The sequence below is a fragment of the Podarcis gaigeae genome (assembly GCF_964106915.1).
Source record: "Podarcis gaigeae genome assembly, chromosome: 14".
NCBI lineage: Eukaryota > Metazoa > Chordata > Lepidosauria > Squamata > Lacertidae > Podarcis > Podarcis gaigeae.
The window spans coordinates 2,205,775-2,220,547 of NC_139690.1; the positions used below are offsets into that span (position 1 = coordinate 2,205,775).

The following is a 14,773-nucleotide window of genomic DNA, read 5'->3' on the forward strand; positions in this document are numbered from 1 at the left end:
GTCGGGAATTGCCCAAGAAATATGTTAAATTGTTTTTGTATGCCACAACTGCTGCTAGAATTTTACTAGATAAAAAGTGGAAAACCCAAGAATTACCAACTGTGGAAGAATGGCAGATGAAGATGATGGATTTTTCGGAGCTAGCCGACCTAACTGGAAGAGTCCGCGACCAGAAGGAGGAGTAAAGGGAAGAATGGACAAAATTTAATAATTATTTAGCTAAATTTGTTAAGTTAAATTAATTGGAAACAGCTTGCGGGTATTAGATTGGCTTAGGATTTTTTATAAGTTAAGTGTTGAATTAATATGTTTAATTTCAAATTGAAAAGATATAAGGATGTTAAACGATTAAGTTAAGTTTATAAGAATTCTGATTTGGAAAACCGTTAAAAGGATATACACTGAAATTTAACCAAGGGGAAGCGAGGAAGTTGTTTAACAATGTTAATCAGTATAATTTTAATAAGGTTATGATTTATGTTTATAATTTTGTGAAAATTAATAACAAAAAATTGGGGGGGATATACAGTGTGTTACACTCTGAAGGAGAATTATATGAAATTGATGCTATCGCCGATATTTAACTTCCAGCAAATTAGCTATGATGTACAAAAAAGTCTAAAACGTGCTAGAAATGTAAAGAAAAAGAGGGTACTTTTTATCATGTGTGGTGGTCATGTAAGATGATAAAAGATGATAAATGATATATAATGAAGTGGAAAAAAATGTTGAAGATAACTTTTCCTAATAAACCAGAAGCTTTTCTTTTAGGCATTATAGGACCAGAGATCCCAAAGGACCAGATAAACTATTTATGTACGTGCCCACGGCCAGGCGGACTCTGTTAGCCCAGCAATGGAAAGAGGGTTACAACTCTGACCAAGGAAGAGTGACAGTTAAAATTGGTGAACTACGCCGAGATGGCAAAACTTAGAGGAATAATTAGAAACCAGGAAGAGGAGGTCTTTAATAAAGAATGGGGAAAGTTTATAGTTTATTTGAAAAGCTATTGTAAACAATTACATACATTTGTAGGATCGACAGAAAACTTGTAGTAAAAATTTGAACTATGGATTGACAAAGGATTTATTAAAAAAATGAGTTATGAAAGAGATGCAGAGGGGGAAATCATTACATTAAAATCCACAAGGGGGGGGGGAGAGAAGTCAAAAGTGATTATATGTTTACATATTTAATTCATTTGTTTATGTAAAATAGAAAATGCAAAAATAAAATCTATTTTAAAAAAATCCCTGATTTTTTTTAGTATTTGCAGGATCTATTAGTACCTTTTGCTACTGAATCCTTAAGCTTAGCATTGCAGGGTGCCATTGTAACCAAATGAAAGCAATTCTCTAAAGATCAAATTTGGGGTTTACAAAAAGAATAATTTATTGATTTTTCAATCCCCCCAATCCAGTATTTCCATCCGAGAAGTTCTGCCCCAACTCAAACAACAATAGTGCCAAATCAGGAAAACAGCTGAAAGGATGAGGATAAGAGAGAGTGGGACTTTTTACCTGGTAATTTGAGTGCTCTAGCAAAAAAGAACAGCAGCATCAGCAACAAAAAACAGCCAGTAAACCACAGCACAGATACCAAGTTACCTGCATATTGCTGCTTTAAGCTGGTGTATAGACACACGGGTGTATATTTGAACAAGGAAAAAGAACTCCATCTGAAAATGCAAAAGAGGGAACATTTTACGGTGAAAATGAGGCTTCTTCAATGGAATATATATACACACACACACATATATATATATACACACACACATACACACTGTCCTAGAATGATGGTAATTTTTACACTATGCTAGGCCTTTGTGGGAAATGTAGGGTGGCCCTGAAGGGCAGAGGAAGCCATGTCCCTACGATTTCTGACTGGCGATCCGCTGCAGGCAGAGCTTCATGTAGGAATCCTTATTGCGAATCTCAACCACTGCGTCTCTGACGAGTTCAATGAACATCTGAGGCCAGAGCTTCTGCAAGGACTCATTCTTCATATTGATGTCAGCCGCTTCCTTCACCAAGTCTTGGATGTAGGAATGGCAGAAGTCCTTCCTGTCCTTCGCTTCCTATGCAAAAGAGCCATTTTCAAGGGTGAAGGTCAGCAAACAAATTCCTCCAGAGCAGCTAAGCTTAATTTTAAAAATGCCAGAGACATAAGAGTGAAGCGGGCTGAAATGTTGGTCCTCAGTGAACAACAAGGAACGCCAAAGGATCCGTTTTGAGAGCAGGTTCTGCTGGGGTAAGAGAACACAAGTGTCTGAGCATTGCCAAGCTCCCTTTGGCAGAAGAGAAAGGAAGCTATTTTTCAACTTATAAAGCAAGCCAAGGTAGGCTAAAAACAAAAATATTCTAGTCACTTCCAACAGCAGCCTGCTGTCAAAGTTTTTTCCACTTCAAATGAATATACAAAATGTTAGCCCAGTTCAAATGTCAATATCAAAGCAAGGTGTGGCCATTAGTGCCATGTGCTCTCCCTTGCTTGGCAACTGTTTGTTTGTTTGTTGTTTGGAATATTTATAAAGCACTAAACACTGCAAAATACCACAGCAGTGTACAATAAACAACATTTCTTTGTACAAAAATACAAACAAATCTATCATCAATTTACTGTTTTCTCTTTTTACTTTTCCACAAATAATAATAATAATAATTATTATTATTATTATTATTATTATTATTATTATTATTATTATTATTATACCCTGCTCATCTGGTGGGGGTGGCACTGGACAAAGTGAAAAATAATTGCAGCAGGAGAAAAAGAATCAAACACCAAAATGCATTTTCAAAATCTGTAGCCAGGGGGACTGTGAGACATGTACATATCAAGCTTGCGTATCCCCTTCCAGACCTTATACCAACATCTCCCTCAGGCCCAATTTCCTTTTCTCTCCATGGTTTTAAGACACAAATAGTCAAAAGCAAACTTCCCCAACAGACCTAATGTTAATATCTGGCAAAAATCAATGTGAGCAAAAGGAAATATGGAGTGCCTCTTGTATTTCATTTTGCTTAAACAATAGCAGCCAAAGTCCAAAACACATGTACTCTGAAGTAAGTCCTATTGAATTCAGTGAGGCTTTCTCACAGGTAAGTAGGGTAATAATAATTTAAATATTTGTACCCCACTCATCTGACTGGCTTGCCCTAGCCACTCTGGGTTGCTTCCAACACATATAAAAACATAATTCACGCAAAAGCTATAGCTGGGTATTTGGTGGGAAACCCATCCAGCAGGTATTTGAATTCAGCTACCTGGGAATCACATTCCATCATAGGCTTCTATGGTCCTCGCACCGTGCACCGGCCGTGAGCCAGTAAGATGTCTATGCAGGCCACAATGCGTTTCTTTATAACAAGAGGTAATTCACATATCCCCTCTGCCCTCAAGGTCTTCAACGCCAAAGATATAGCTCAGTTGCTCTACGGAATTCCAGTCTGGCTCCCAGGGTTTACCCAGCTGGTAGAACAAGTGCAGGCAGCTTTCCATTTTAGGATTTTTGCTGTCCCACGTTGTGTACCCTATGCAGCCTTGTGTCTAGAGGGAGGTCAACACAAGGTAGAGACCATAGCCTGGGCAAGATTTCTCACATGCTGGTTAAACATCTGCCTCACAACAGATAGAGATCCTCTCCCTAGTGAAGTTTTGCTAGATCCCTTTCTTTCCCCAGGGCTACAACGGTACAGCAACTTGGGCTGTCAGTGGAATCTTTGCGATCAATGTCCCCACCATCTGCCAAGGCTACAATAAAAACTAGGTTGTGGGACATTGAACGCCAGGAACTAACAGCAGCAGCAGAGAAAACATGCTCCCCTCTTAACTTTCAACTTTCTTGGGCACATGAAATTAACCACAATTATCTTGAATTTTTGCTTAATCCTCAAGAAAGAAGGGCATTATAATTCAAATCCTTCAAACCTCCTATGGAGAAGGTTCTTGGGAATGGTGGAAGAAGAATTTGCCCATGTGAAGACCATCAGGTGGAAACTCTTACACATACAGTTCTTAAATGTAAACTATATGTTGATCTCTGCCAGCAGCTCCAAATGGAAACCAGAGTTAGAGATCATACATTTTCTATTATTGGGGAATAATCAGGAGCTCACCAAGGTAGTGGCTAAATATCTTTATCTGGTTTTTTGTCGTCGAAACACATTGCAGACATCTGATCTCCCTGGAGACCTAGAGATGTAATGTTAGACTGCCTTGCCTCTTTCATTTGACAAACGTTTTGTGTCACTGAGAAGGCGGTAATTCTGTACTGATTTGCTATGGATGTTTGTATGTGATGCCAATAAAAGGTTTGATGATGATGATGATGATATAAAAACATAATAAAACATCAAACATAAAAAACTTCCCAAAACAGGACTGCCGTCAGATGTCTTCTAAAGGTTATATAATTATATAGCAAGGATTGCAGGCTTTAAAAAGCAACAATGTGTGTTTCTTTTAGTGCCACAGTTGGCAGGAATGTATTTGGATGTAACTATTAACAACACTGGTGTGTATTTCTTGAAGCTGGCAGTCATCAATCATTTGGATGCAGCAACTTCTACTGTCAATACTGTTGGAAGTCTATTGTTATGAAAAAGTTTGTTAGGCAGTGTACTTTAATATTGTGCCATAGAGCACCATTTCCCATTATTATGTATTGAATTTGTATCTCTGAATTCTCTCTCTACACCCACCCACCAGTATTCCTTCTGTGTTGGGAAACATTTTTTTGATCAATGAGATCTAGAAAATCAAGCAATTTGGCCTCCACTGATGAGTGGGGAGGGGAGAATCTCTTGTTGTGACACTGAGGCTTTCTTGTTCAATTATTCTAATCCCCTTCTATCAAGGCTTTCCACAAAGCCCTATGACAATTGGCTCTTTGGAAGCTGTCACAAGGTTTAATCCAACTGATTTATAGCCCAGCTGAAAATGTGAGGTCATGACTTGCTCCTGCAAACCACATAGAACTGTTTTTAATGGGTAGTAGAAGAGAGGGGAAATCCCTTCCAGCTGCCTCGATCTGAAAATGTAACATTAACTTGCTGCCCTCAAGGGTGAACTACCCGTCACATTTATGATGATAGTTTGCAGTTGATGACAAGCTGAGCTGGCAGTTACTCTTCTTCTTACTTGTTCCCATAGGATGTTTGGGAAAATCCACAGCAGGGGTGGCCTATGTGGTGCCCTTCAGATGCTGGACTCCAACTCCCATTAGCCCTAGGAACACAGCCAATGGTCAAGGATGATGGGAGCTGGAGTCCAACAATACCTAGAGGGCTCCATGTTGGATACCCCTGAGACATGTGGAACATTGCCTTTCCTAATAACAACCCCCCCAAAAAATCTGCCTAATCTTCCTAAAATCTTCCTAATAACACCCCCCCAAAAAATCTGCAATTTACCCAGTCGTGAGATTCCTCAAGGGACCTTATTTTGCTACATAGTCTTTTCTTGAGACGTGATGGAATCATGAAGTGAAGCCTTGTTATTAGCTTGTCTTGCATACTATTTACTACTTCAAATCCCTGTGTTACACAGCCTCACCTTTCTTGATCTTTATAAGAATTCTGTACACATGGCTCTGGGAGTGGGGAAGGGCCTCTGTTCATAATTGACCTTGGCCATAAAAAGCACTAACTGGCCTCAGCTTCAGGCCCACCTATTAATATACCAAAGGCCACATGCAGGCTAGACTACTGCAGTATGTTATGAAGTGGGCTGCCTTTGAAGACTACGCAGATCCTACAAGTGGTGAAGAAAAAGGAATGTAGACTACTGTGCCCTCTTTTGGTGATGGATTTAGAGGAGTTTTTACATAATGTTTTAATCTGTCTTCTATCTTCTACTACTTTTTTGCCTATATCCAGGCAATTCTAAACACAATTGCCTGGATATACGTGCTGTTGCACCCAATGGGATTTAGGACATGTGTAAGACCATACTGTTAGCCACTCAGAGGTCTCCCCTAAACAACACACATTTCTCAATGACAAATGAATTAACTGTTCCCCACCAAGGGCCCCTAAGTGCTGCAGTTGGAAAGCAGTTGGGAGTGTCTGGAGGGACACTAAGCCTGCTGGAAATCTAGAAGGCTACCAAGGCACTTGGTGGAGATGGTAGTAGAAGATACCATACCTCTCTCATACACTTTGGCTGCCCACACCACCAGCTGATTGAACAGTGAATTTTAAACCTGGGAACTCTCTTTGCTGAAAGGTGGTCAATAAAAATAAATACATCTGTATTTGCTCATTCCCAGCTGCACATCTTTACCAAATATATATCAGCAGCTTTCTGCCCGTGAAACCCTAATCTGTTTATATTCATTTTACAGCAGAACAAAGGAAAAAGAGAATGTCTTTGGGTATGTCCAGCCTGTGCCGAATATCTCCATTTACAACAAATGTGCATATGCCAGCTTTATGAATATTTTTAATAGTGTTACCGCTAGGTTGCAGAGCAGGAGGTATTGGTTATGTTCCAGTTTAATCTCAAAATAAACTGTTTCACTAGATAGAAGTCAACTGTGCTGTTCGAAGCAGAAGAAAATATATGATAAACCCATTAAAAAGTAAATGTGCTGCTGTAACAAAAACAAACAGTTGGGAATTTATTTAGTGTCTGCTCCACCTGGAACTCCTTACCTCCAGCTTTTCTGTCTGGGAATCTCTCGTGGTGTAATTCAGCGCCAGCCGACTGGCATTCTCTCCTCCCAGCTTTCGGCGATCATTGCCATCCTCACTGGCAGTCCCCAATTTCTTCCCCTTTGCTTCCAAAAGATAACACAATTGTTTCTTCCTAAGGACAGGCAAGGCAGGAGGGAGAGAGATTTACAGAGCTAAATTATTGTAGCTTGGCCATTGCCTGAGTAACCTTTCATTTGTGCTTGTCCATTCAAATTCATGGGTTCCTGGTTACTGAATATCTTGCTGCCCGATTCATGCAAGACATTCCTCTGTTATCTCAGAACTGCAGCCCCTTGATAGATGTGTTTGACAGATACAGTGGTACCTCTGGTTGTGAATGGGATCCGTTCCGGAGGCCCGTTCGCAACATGAAAAGAGCGCATCCTGAAGAGCTGTATCTGTGCAGGTGCGCTGCATGATTTGGAGCTTATGTGCATGCGCGAAGCGCGATTTAGTGCTTGTGCGCATGTGCGAGTGGCGAAATCCAGAAGTAACGGGTACTTCCGGGTTGCCACGGGACAGAACCTGACAGAAGGTAACATGAAGCAAACGTAACATGAGGTATGACTGTATTGTAAATGAGTCTCAGAGAGAGAGAGAAGTAGGGGTGGGGTTTGGGAAATCTAAACACATTGGCGATGGACCAAATGAAAACTGAAATAAGTAGTAGTGAAACTAAATATTTTCTTTATTTTATATGAATGTTTCTATCTTGCCCTTCTGGTTCCCATGCCATCACGCAGGGCAACCGACAACATTTTAAAATAAAAATACAATAACATATATATTAAAATACAAAGAATAAAAACAACACAAATATAAAAAACACAACAAATCCATTTAAAGAAACATCAGGTATCAGCCAGCAAAAAATGTCCAGAAAGGAAGCCATCCATTTAACAGGGCAAGGTTTTCCACAATACTGATGCATCTATCAAGGCCGTCTCTCGAGTCATCATCAACCATGTCTCCACCTGAAGTGGGACCCAAAGAAAGACCCTTCCTAGTGATCTTAGGGAGCTGGAAGAATAGCAGGGGAGGAGGCCATCTCTCAGGAACTTTGGGTTCCACCCATTATTGATGACAACACACTGTAAACCCCCAGACCAACTATCTCAGTGGTTCCACCAAGACATGTGAGCCTAATTGAAGTTATGAAGCTGCTTTATGTTAACATTAGGATAATAATGCTCTATGAGCACAGCTTTGGAACTTTTGTGTTAAGTGGTTTATTAAATCTTCTAAATAAATAAAGGGAGGGTGGCTGATTTAATTCTGCCTTTCTACAGGAGTCATCTGTCAGGGAAGAGTTAGAGTTAGAAGTTCCCAGTTTCCCAGATAGAGAAAGCTTTCCCCAACGGGGGAGGAGAGCAGTGAAGCTAATAGAAGAGAGCAACAGGAACAACAGGGAGGGACAGGATGTTCTCAGGAAAGGCAAGGGTTCAGTTCTAGCTCAGATTCAGAGGAGGGGAGATGGACGCAAGCCAGCTCTAACGGGAAAGCGAAAGGAGCAGCGCCTTCGCCATTTTGAGAGTGGCTGGTCACAGAATAAAATAAGTGAAATAAGTGACTCTGAGGAATAATAGTTAAAGAACCTAAAAGCAGGAAAGTTGGGGAAAGAACAGTTTGTATTACCTGTGAAAGGGATATCTAAAGGTAAAGGTAAAAGGACCCCTGACCGTTAGGTCCAGTCGCAGACGACTCTGGGGTTGCGGCGCTCATCTCGCTTTAATGGCGGAGTGAGCCGGTGTACAGCTTCCGAGTCATGTGGCCAACACGACTAAGCTGCTTCTGGCAAACCAGTGAAGCACGGAAACGCCGTTTACCTTTCCGCCAGAGCGGTACCTATTTGTCTACTTGCACTTTGACATGCTTTCGAACAACTAGGTTGGCAAGAGCAGGGACTGAGCAACGGGAGCTCACCCCGTCGCAGGGATTCAAACCGCCAACCTTCTGATCGGCAAGCCCTAGGCTCTGTGGTTTAACCCACAGCGCCACCCGTGTCCCAGGAACATAATCTGCCATCATTATGGGAAGATATTGCCACCTTGTGGTTGTAGGCAAAATCTGAAACTGAAGTCTCCAGGGAAAAGGAATGAAGAAGTCTCCACTGAAGCAGCACAATGATGGCAGACACACGCGCACTAGATTTCCATGCAAAATTAAAAAGGAAGTGGAAATTGCTGGTTTGTGTATTTGTCTGTGATCAGGAATGAAAATCATTCAAGCAGATACGAGAGTTATTCATTTATGTTGTGGGCGGGGCTTTAAGTCCACAAACAATACATAATTAATTAATTGATTATGTTCACATTGTTTGACGTTTCCTTTACACTGTAATGAATGTAAGTTACATACATTAACTAGCATACTGTGAGAAAAATAACGTAGTATTTGGCAGAAACCATCTGCAGCAGAATGGAAACAGCCATTTGTGATGAATCTCTACTTGAAAGTCAACATACCAGAACAGCAGAGTTAAAGAAGGAGTAAGCACAACCTTACAGATAGCACAATTCTGAACAATTGCACCAAAACAATGACTGTCCTCATGGCAGTCAAGGGGAGATGTGGGTATCACAAAAGAAGGTGGTTCTCTGCCAGGGCCCTATTTGTTGTGCATCAGGGGACTTGAAGGATGATCTCTAGGGTGGAATGGCGTTCTCATGCAGGCTCATGAGGGGGGAGGCAAACTATCCCACTACTGTACTGTCTATTCCAAATGTCTTCAGAGATGCTCTCGTAGCCCTCCTTCAGGCAGGGGTGAAGGAAGGCTAACCGGCCCCCGGTGCTGGGTGTCAGGGGGTGGGGCAAACCGCCCGGCGACCATGCATGTGCGCCATACGTATGGCGCATGCACAGCGTCGCTACATGAGCCAACGGGCGGCGGCGGGATCCTCTGCCCGTGGCTGCAGCTCTGAGAGAGCTGGAGCTGCAAAGCCGTGCACAGACGATGGCTAGCGGGTAGGCTTGTCTTTGCACGTCACTATGCAGCTCCCCCCTTTCCCCAGCTGGCTGTGGGCTTGGGAGTCGCGGGGGGGGGGGGCAGAATGTCAGCCCCGTCAGGATGGCACCCAGAGTGCGCTGCACCCGCCTTGCTCTGCCTCTGCCTCCAGGGACATCCGCAGGAGGCTTCTTTTTCTGCATACAAAGAAGCTGCCCCTCTGTTAAATTGAATGGGGAAGCAGAATCCCGGGGGAGCTCTCTGTGTATGCAACTAATCACAGCCTTGGCATACAAAGCAAAATGACTCTCATGTGTGTATTTATATTTACCTGCAATCTCCGAGGAATGAAAGCAGGCGGCAGTAGGGTACATCTGAAGATGCTACATATGCTAAGACACCAAAGAGATTTTCGGCCATGACCATGTCATTCTGGGTAACCTGCAGAAGGGGAAAGATGGAGGGGTCAAAGTGGCACCATCTGGGCCACGGTAATACAGAATGGGCCAAGGACCTCACTGCTCTGGTCGCATTCAAACATATTTCACACAGGCATCCATTTGGTGAGGATACCTATTTGGACAGCTGAAGGGCTTGTGTTAACCTACATGTTTAATTTAAGATTCATGTACTGATAGTCACTCTATCGACAATATGAACTGAATGAGGTCTACTCTTATTATTAGAAATCTCTGTTTATTATTATTAATGTGTTTTTTCCTTCCTCTTCTTTTCATTTTAATTCATTTTTTCTTTTCTTGTTAAATTTTCAAACAAAGCAATTAATAAAAAGACACCAAGTGATCCACTTCAAAGTGCTCTCCATTTCACCAGAAAGGCTTTGCACAAGTTTCCAAAAATGACTGGGTTTGGCAGTCATGGTTTCTGGTAGCCAATGAAGGTCAGCACCTCAGTATCCACACCTGCAAAGGCAAGCATGCATGTCCCTTCTGTACCCACAGCTGAGTGTGCAGTTTTGCAGGAGGGGAGCAGCTGGTCACCTTTGTGTGTGCCTGTTCCCCCACCTTCCCTCCAGCCCATAACAAGAGCCTAACATCTTGGTGCCATTTTGACAGAGGCCTCCTTGTATTGCTGGTGGCCTTTTCTCCTATAGTAGATTACGTTGGTTACAGAATTTTACTGCAGAATTTTACTCCAAAATTAAAATGAAAGGTTGCCACTGGATACTGTATTTGTGGGCTCCCTGGTTTAATAACTCAGTAAAATGTCTCCCACTTGTATAGATGCATTGCAGGGGGGGGGGGCTAGTTGACCCTATGGGCCCCTCCCAACTTCACAATTCTATGATTTGAAAACTGCTTTCTTTTGCATGGCCTGTGCCTATTCTTACTTAGCATTAATGAGTCTGTGCTGCAGCATGCACAAGTACTTTGCAAGCTTCCTCCTTTCACAACCACCATGGCATACAGGGCATAATAACCTCCATTTTACAGACAAAGAACTAAAACTGACTATCATTTTGCCTGACGCCACACAGCAAGACTGCAACCAAACTGGCAATTATTGCAAATAATAATACATAGTGTTTCAAAGCATTTCACACAATCATTCTTACAACAACCGTAAGGTAGAGTAGAATTTTTATCACCTCCACATAGAGTGGCTGGGACTTGGGCCTGATTCTATGAGCTCACTGCATTACTCATAGATCCACCTATGGAGCATCCTTCCCCCCAAAAAATAAATAAATGTAATAATAATGATAATAATAATAATAAATTGTTGCTGTTGCTGTTGTTGTTAATTTATTTATACCCCGCCCCTCTGGCTAGGTTTCCCCAGCCACTCTGGGAGGCTTCCAACAAAGGATTAAAAATACATTAAAACATCAGTCATTAAAAACTTCCCTAAACAGGGCTGCCTTGAGATGTCCTCTAAACGTCAAGATAGTTGTTTATTGCCTTGGCATCTGATGGGAGGGCGTTCCACAGGGCGGGCACCACTACCGAGAAGGCCCTCTGCCTGGTTCCCTGTAACTTCACTTTTCACAGTGAGGGAACCGCCAGAAGGCCCTCGGTGCTGAACCTCAGTGTCCGGGTAGAACGATGGGGGTGGAGATGCTCCTTCATATGGTGCCATAGCCTTTATAATATCTTTCAAAAGCACATTACCTACACACACACTCTGCAGAGCCATTATTCTCCCCCCTCATATTGCAGACTTAGCTGCAGGGATCCTCCAGCTCACATATTTTCTTCTCCCTCCTCCAATATGGCTGCAAGGAAGAGAGTGGAAGCTTCCACTTCCATTTTAGATTCACTACAATTTAACCCAACTGCATTTATCCATTGCATGGTTAATCTTAAATCTGAATTGCTGAAACAAGCCAGCTCCATAAGCCAAGGCTTAACATGGCTTGTTTCCACAGAACAGGGGTAGGGAACCTGGCTGGCTATCCGTATGCTGCTGGACTACAAAGCAGCCCATCCTCTGGCCCTGCTGCTGACCAGGCTGGACAGTGTGAAGGGGAGATGGAGTCCAACAACTAAGACAGACTGAAAAGGGAGGCATTCATTTTGCTTGATAGTACAAGGTGGCTCTACAATGGCTCTAAGGTATGCTTAGCTAAGAAAAATGTCCAAACTGAGGTATTAGAAATTTTATGGCATGTTCTGCTTTATAAGGTCCTGAGTTACTATAGGGTAACTATTCTCTGGCTTTCTTTCTCCTCCCTCTGGGAGGTTTCAGTTGAGTTTAGTGATCCCCCCCCCCACTCCATGGTTAATGCATGCCAGAAAAGAATTGGAAAGTAAATCTTGCCATTTGTACTCCTAGGTATATATTTCATTAGTTATCTAATATAAGCCCAGTTTGTAACAAATTATAAACAATGGTTTCCAATTATCAGTTAATTTAAGGCTTTCCTGTATGACCAATATAACCAATTAAACATACTGAACTTAACAAAAGATAGAATAGTTTTGCAAAACAAAAACAAAAAAAATTAATTGCAGCACAGATCCTAATTTATTTATTTTTTGCTTCCTGACCTCCGGATTTCTTGCTTAGCTTCTACAATGACTTCATTTTTTTCTTTTTTTGCTGTTGGAATGACAGCTGGCTCAACAGACAGATCTGTTGCCTTGTGGAACACCAGAAAAATGGCTCAGATAAACAACCAATTCATGTAAGCAATGCAAAAGAGGCAGGAAAAACTCTTGCATGTCCTCTGTAACTGGGGCTCCTTGGAGATGAGACAGCCCTGTTGTGGGACTCCTGCAATCATACTGAGATTGTTTTACACTGTGAGTAGACCTCTCACACAAGCAATTTCTCTTGCAGAAGTGAGTCAGGGATAAGACCAACTGAACCAGCTCTAAGGTGTCTGAATGCCCCCCCCCCTTGAAAATGCTGCCTATTCTTACCTCCATTCCATTTATTTTTTGCAGGTTGAAATGGCCCAGTCTAAACATCACGTAATACTTCCACAGGGTGAAGGTGACAACTGGATTTCCTTGAGCATCAACTGTTAGCTGCTCAAGGCGGCGAAGTTGGGCTAAGGCATTGAACTGTTTCAACACAGCAAGGTTGTTCTCCTTAAATTTCAGGTGCTGTAAAGAAACAAGCAAAACAAGAAGGCAGGCAGCATTAGACATTTAGTGGAAGATACAATGATTGCAAGGGGCTGGGTGGCCATTTTGAGAAATATCAGACAGCACCAGATTGGCTGTGCTAGTCAAAGGTCTCTACTCGCTTTGACGTTAGGCCTTTGCACTGAGACCCAGCACAACATACCAAATAGGGCAATAGCCAAGACCAGCCAACCATTAGCCAGATGCTGAGGGATGTGGAGCAGACATAGCCGGGTACCACACATCCTGACCTCCACTGCCGTCAAGTGCAATGGGGGATGCTCTCCCATTGCCAGCGGTGAAGATTTAACTGCCAGCCAAGGCAGCTTCTGTATAAGGAGTGGATATGTCATCTTATCCTTTGCCTCAGACAGCAAATCATCTTGAGCCGGACCTGGCAATAAACCAAGGTCCTGGGACTCTTGCAGGGAGTATTCATGAGCTGGACAGGACCTTTATTAGACCCTGGAATCACTCAGCACATGCTGACACCCACATCCAAGCAGGGAGCCCACTAAACGGCCTCGGCACAGTATACCTGAAGGAGCGTCTCCACCCCCATTGCTCAGCAAGCACTGAGGTCCAGCTCCAAGGGCCTTCTGGCGGTTCCCTCACTGTGAGAAGCGAAGCTACAGGGAACCAGGCAGAGGACCTTCTTGGTAGTGGTGCCCGCCCTGTAGAATGCCCTCCCATCAAGAAAAGAAACAACTATCTGACTTTTAGAAGACATCTGAAGGCAGCCGTTTAGGGAAGTTTTTAATGTTTGATGTTTTGTTGCTCTATTATTATTATTATTATTATTATTATTATTATTATTATTCTGTTGGGAGCTGCCCAGAGTGGCTGGGAAAACCCAGCCAGATGGACGGGGGAACAAATATATTACTACTACTACTACTACTACTACTACTACTACTGCTCCTCACCCCTGGACCTCCTCCTCTTCTTTGCTGTTCACCTGCTCTCTCCAAGCACACATGTACAAATACGAGTAAGGAGGTAGAGCTTCCTCTACTCACCTTGTCTCTCTCTTCTAGGCATGCAAAAGGAGCAGTGGTGGTACAGACTAGATGGCTAGAAGACTACAATGGCTTGTTTCTGGATATTTCCATGCTTGTTTGCCCAAGTTAGCACGCAAACTTCTACTTAAACACACATGACTATGTGCTTGAGGGTGTGTGGGTGTAGTCTGGGTGCCAATTTATTTATGCAGTTATGTAATCTGCTCTTCACTTAATTATTTTCTATGGCCGAGAAGAGCAAACTTCAGTCATTCCATCATAGCAGTCATCAGCAATTGCCAAATTCTGCTTTTACAAGTTTGCCCAATCTTGAGCACAACTACTTGCCACATAATGTCTCAGGAGGTCACCTGAGAACATTCACACATTTTCTGCTACAATGTGAATGTCTGCCATCCATGGGTTGTATGGTAAATTATCTGCTGCATGCGGTATGCCACACAAATAAGAGAGACAGACAAGCTAAGTCAAATGACATCCACAAAAGGGAGAAGGTAAAACTGGTTGGCTGTGGGT

The 14,773-nt window shown here is 42.5% G+C and overlaps 1 protein-coding gene across 9 annotated transcripts in view; it reads right to left on the reverse strand.

The window, feature by feature from the left end:
• The window catches only part of LRRC49 (leucine rich repeat containing 49), a 103,388-nt gene that overhangs the window by 31,863 nt on the left and 56,752 nt on the right, over positions 1–14,773 (reverse strand). For 7 of the 9 annotated variants that reach the window (XM_083712192.1, XM_083712191.1, XM_083712193.1 and 4 more), the window contains 4 exons: positions 13,029–13,214; positions 9,974–10,083; positions 6,657–6,810; positions 1,368–2,077 (listed from right to left, as the gene is read on the reverse strand). In XM_083712192.1, coding sequence (XP_083568318.1) covers positions 1,871–2,077; positions 6,657–6,810; positions 9,974–10,083; positions 13,029–13,214 — 657 coding nt within the window. In that variant the 3' untranslated portion in view covers positions 1,368–1,870. Of the gene's footprint in view, positions 1–1,367; positions 2,078–6,656; positions 6,811–9,973; positions 10,084–13,028; positions 13,215–14,773 lie in introns of those variants that run through there. The other 2 variants (XM_083712194.1, XM_083712197.1) reach the window with 2 other exon arrangements.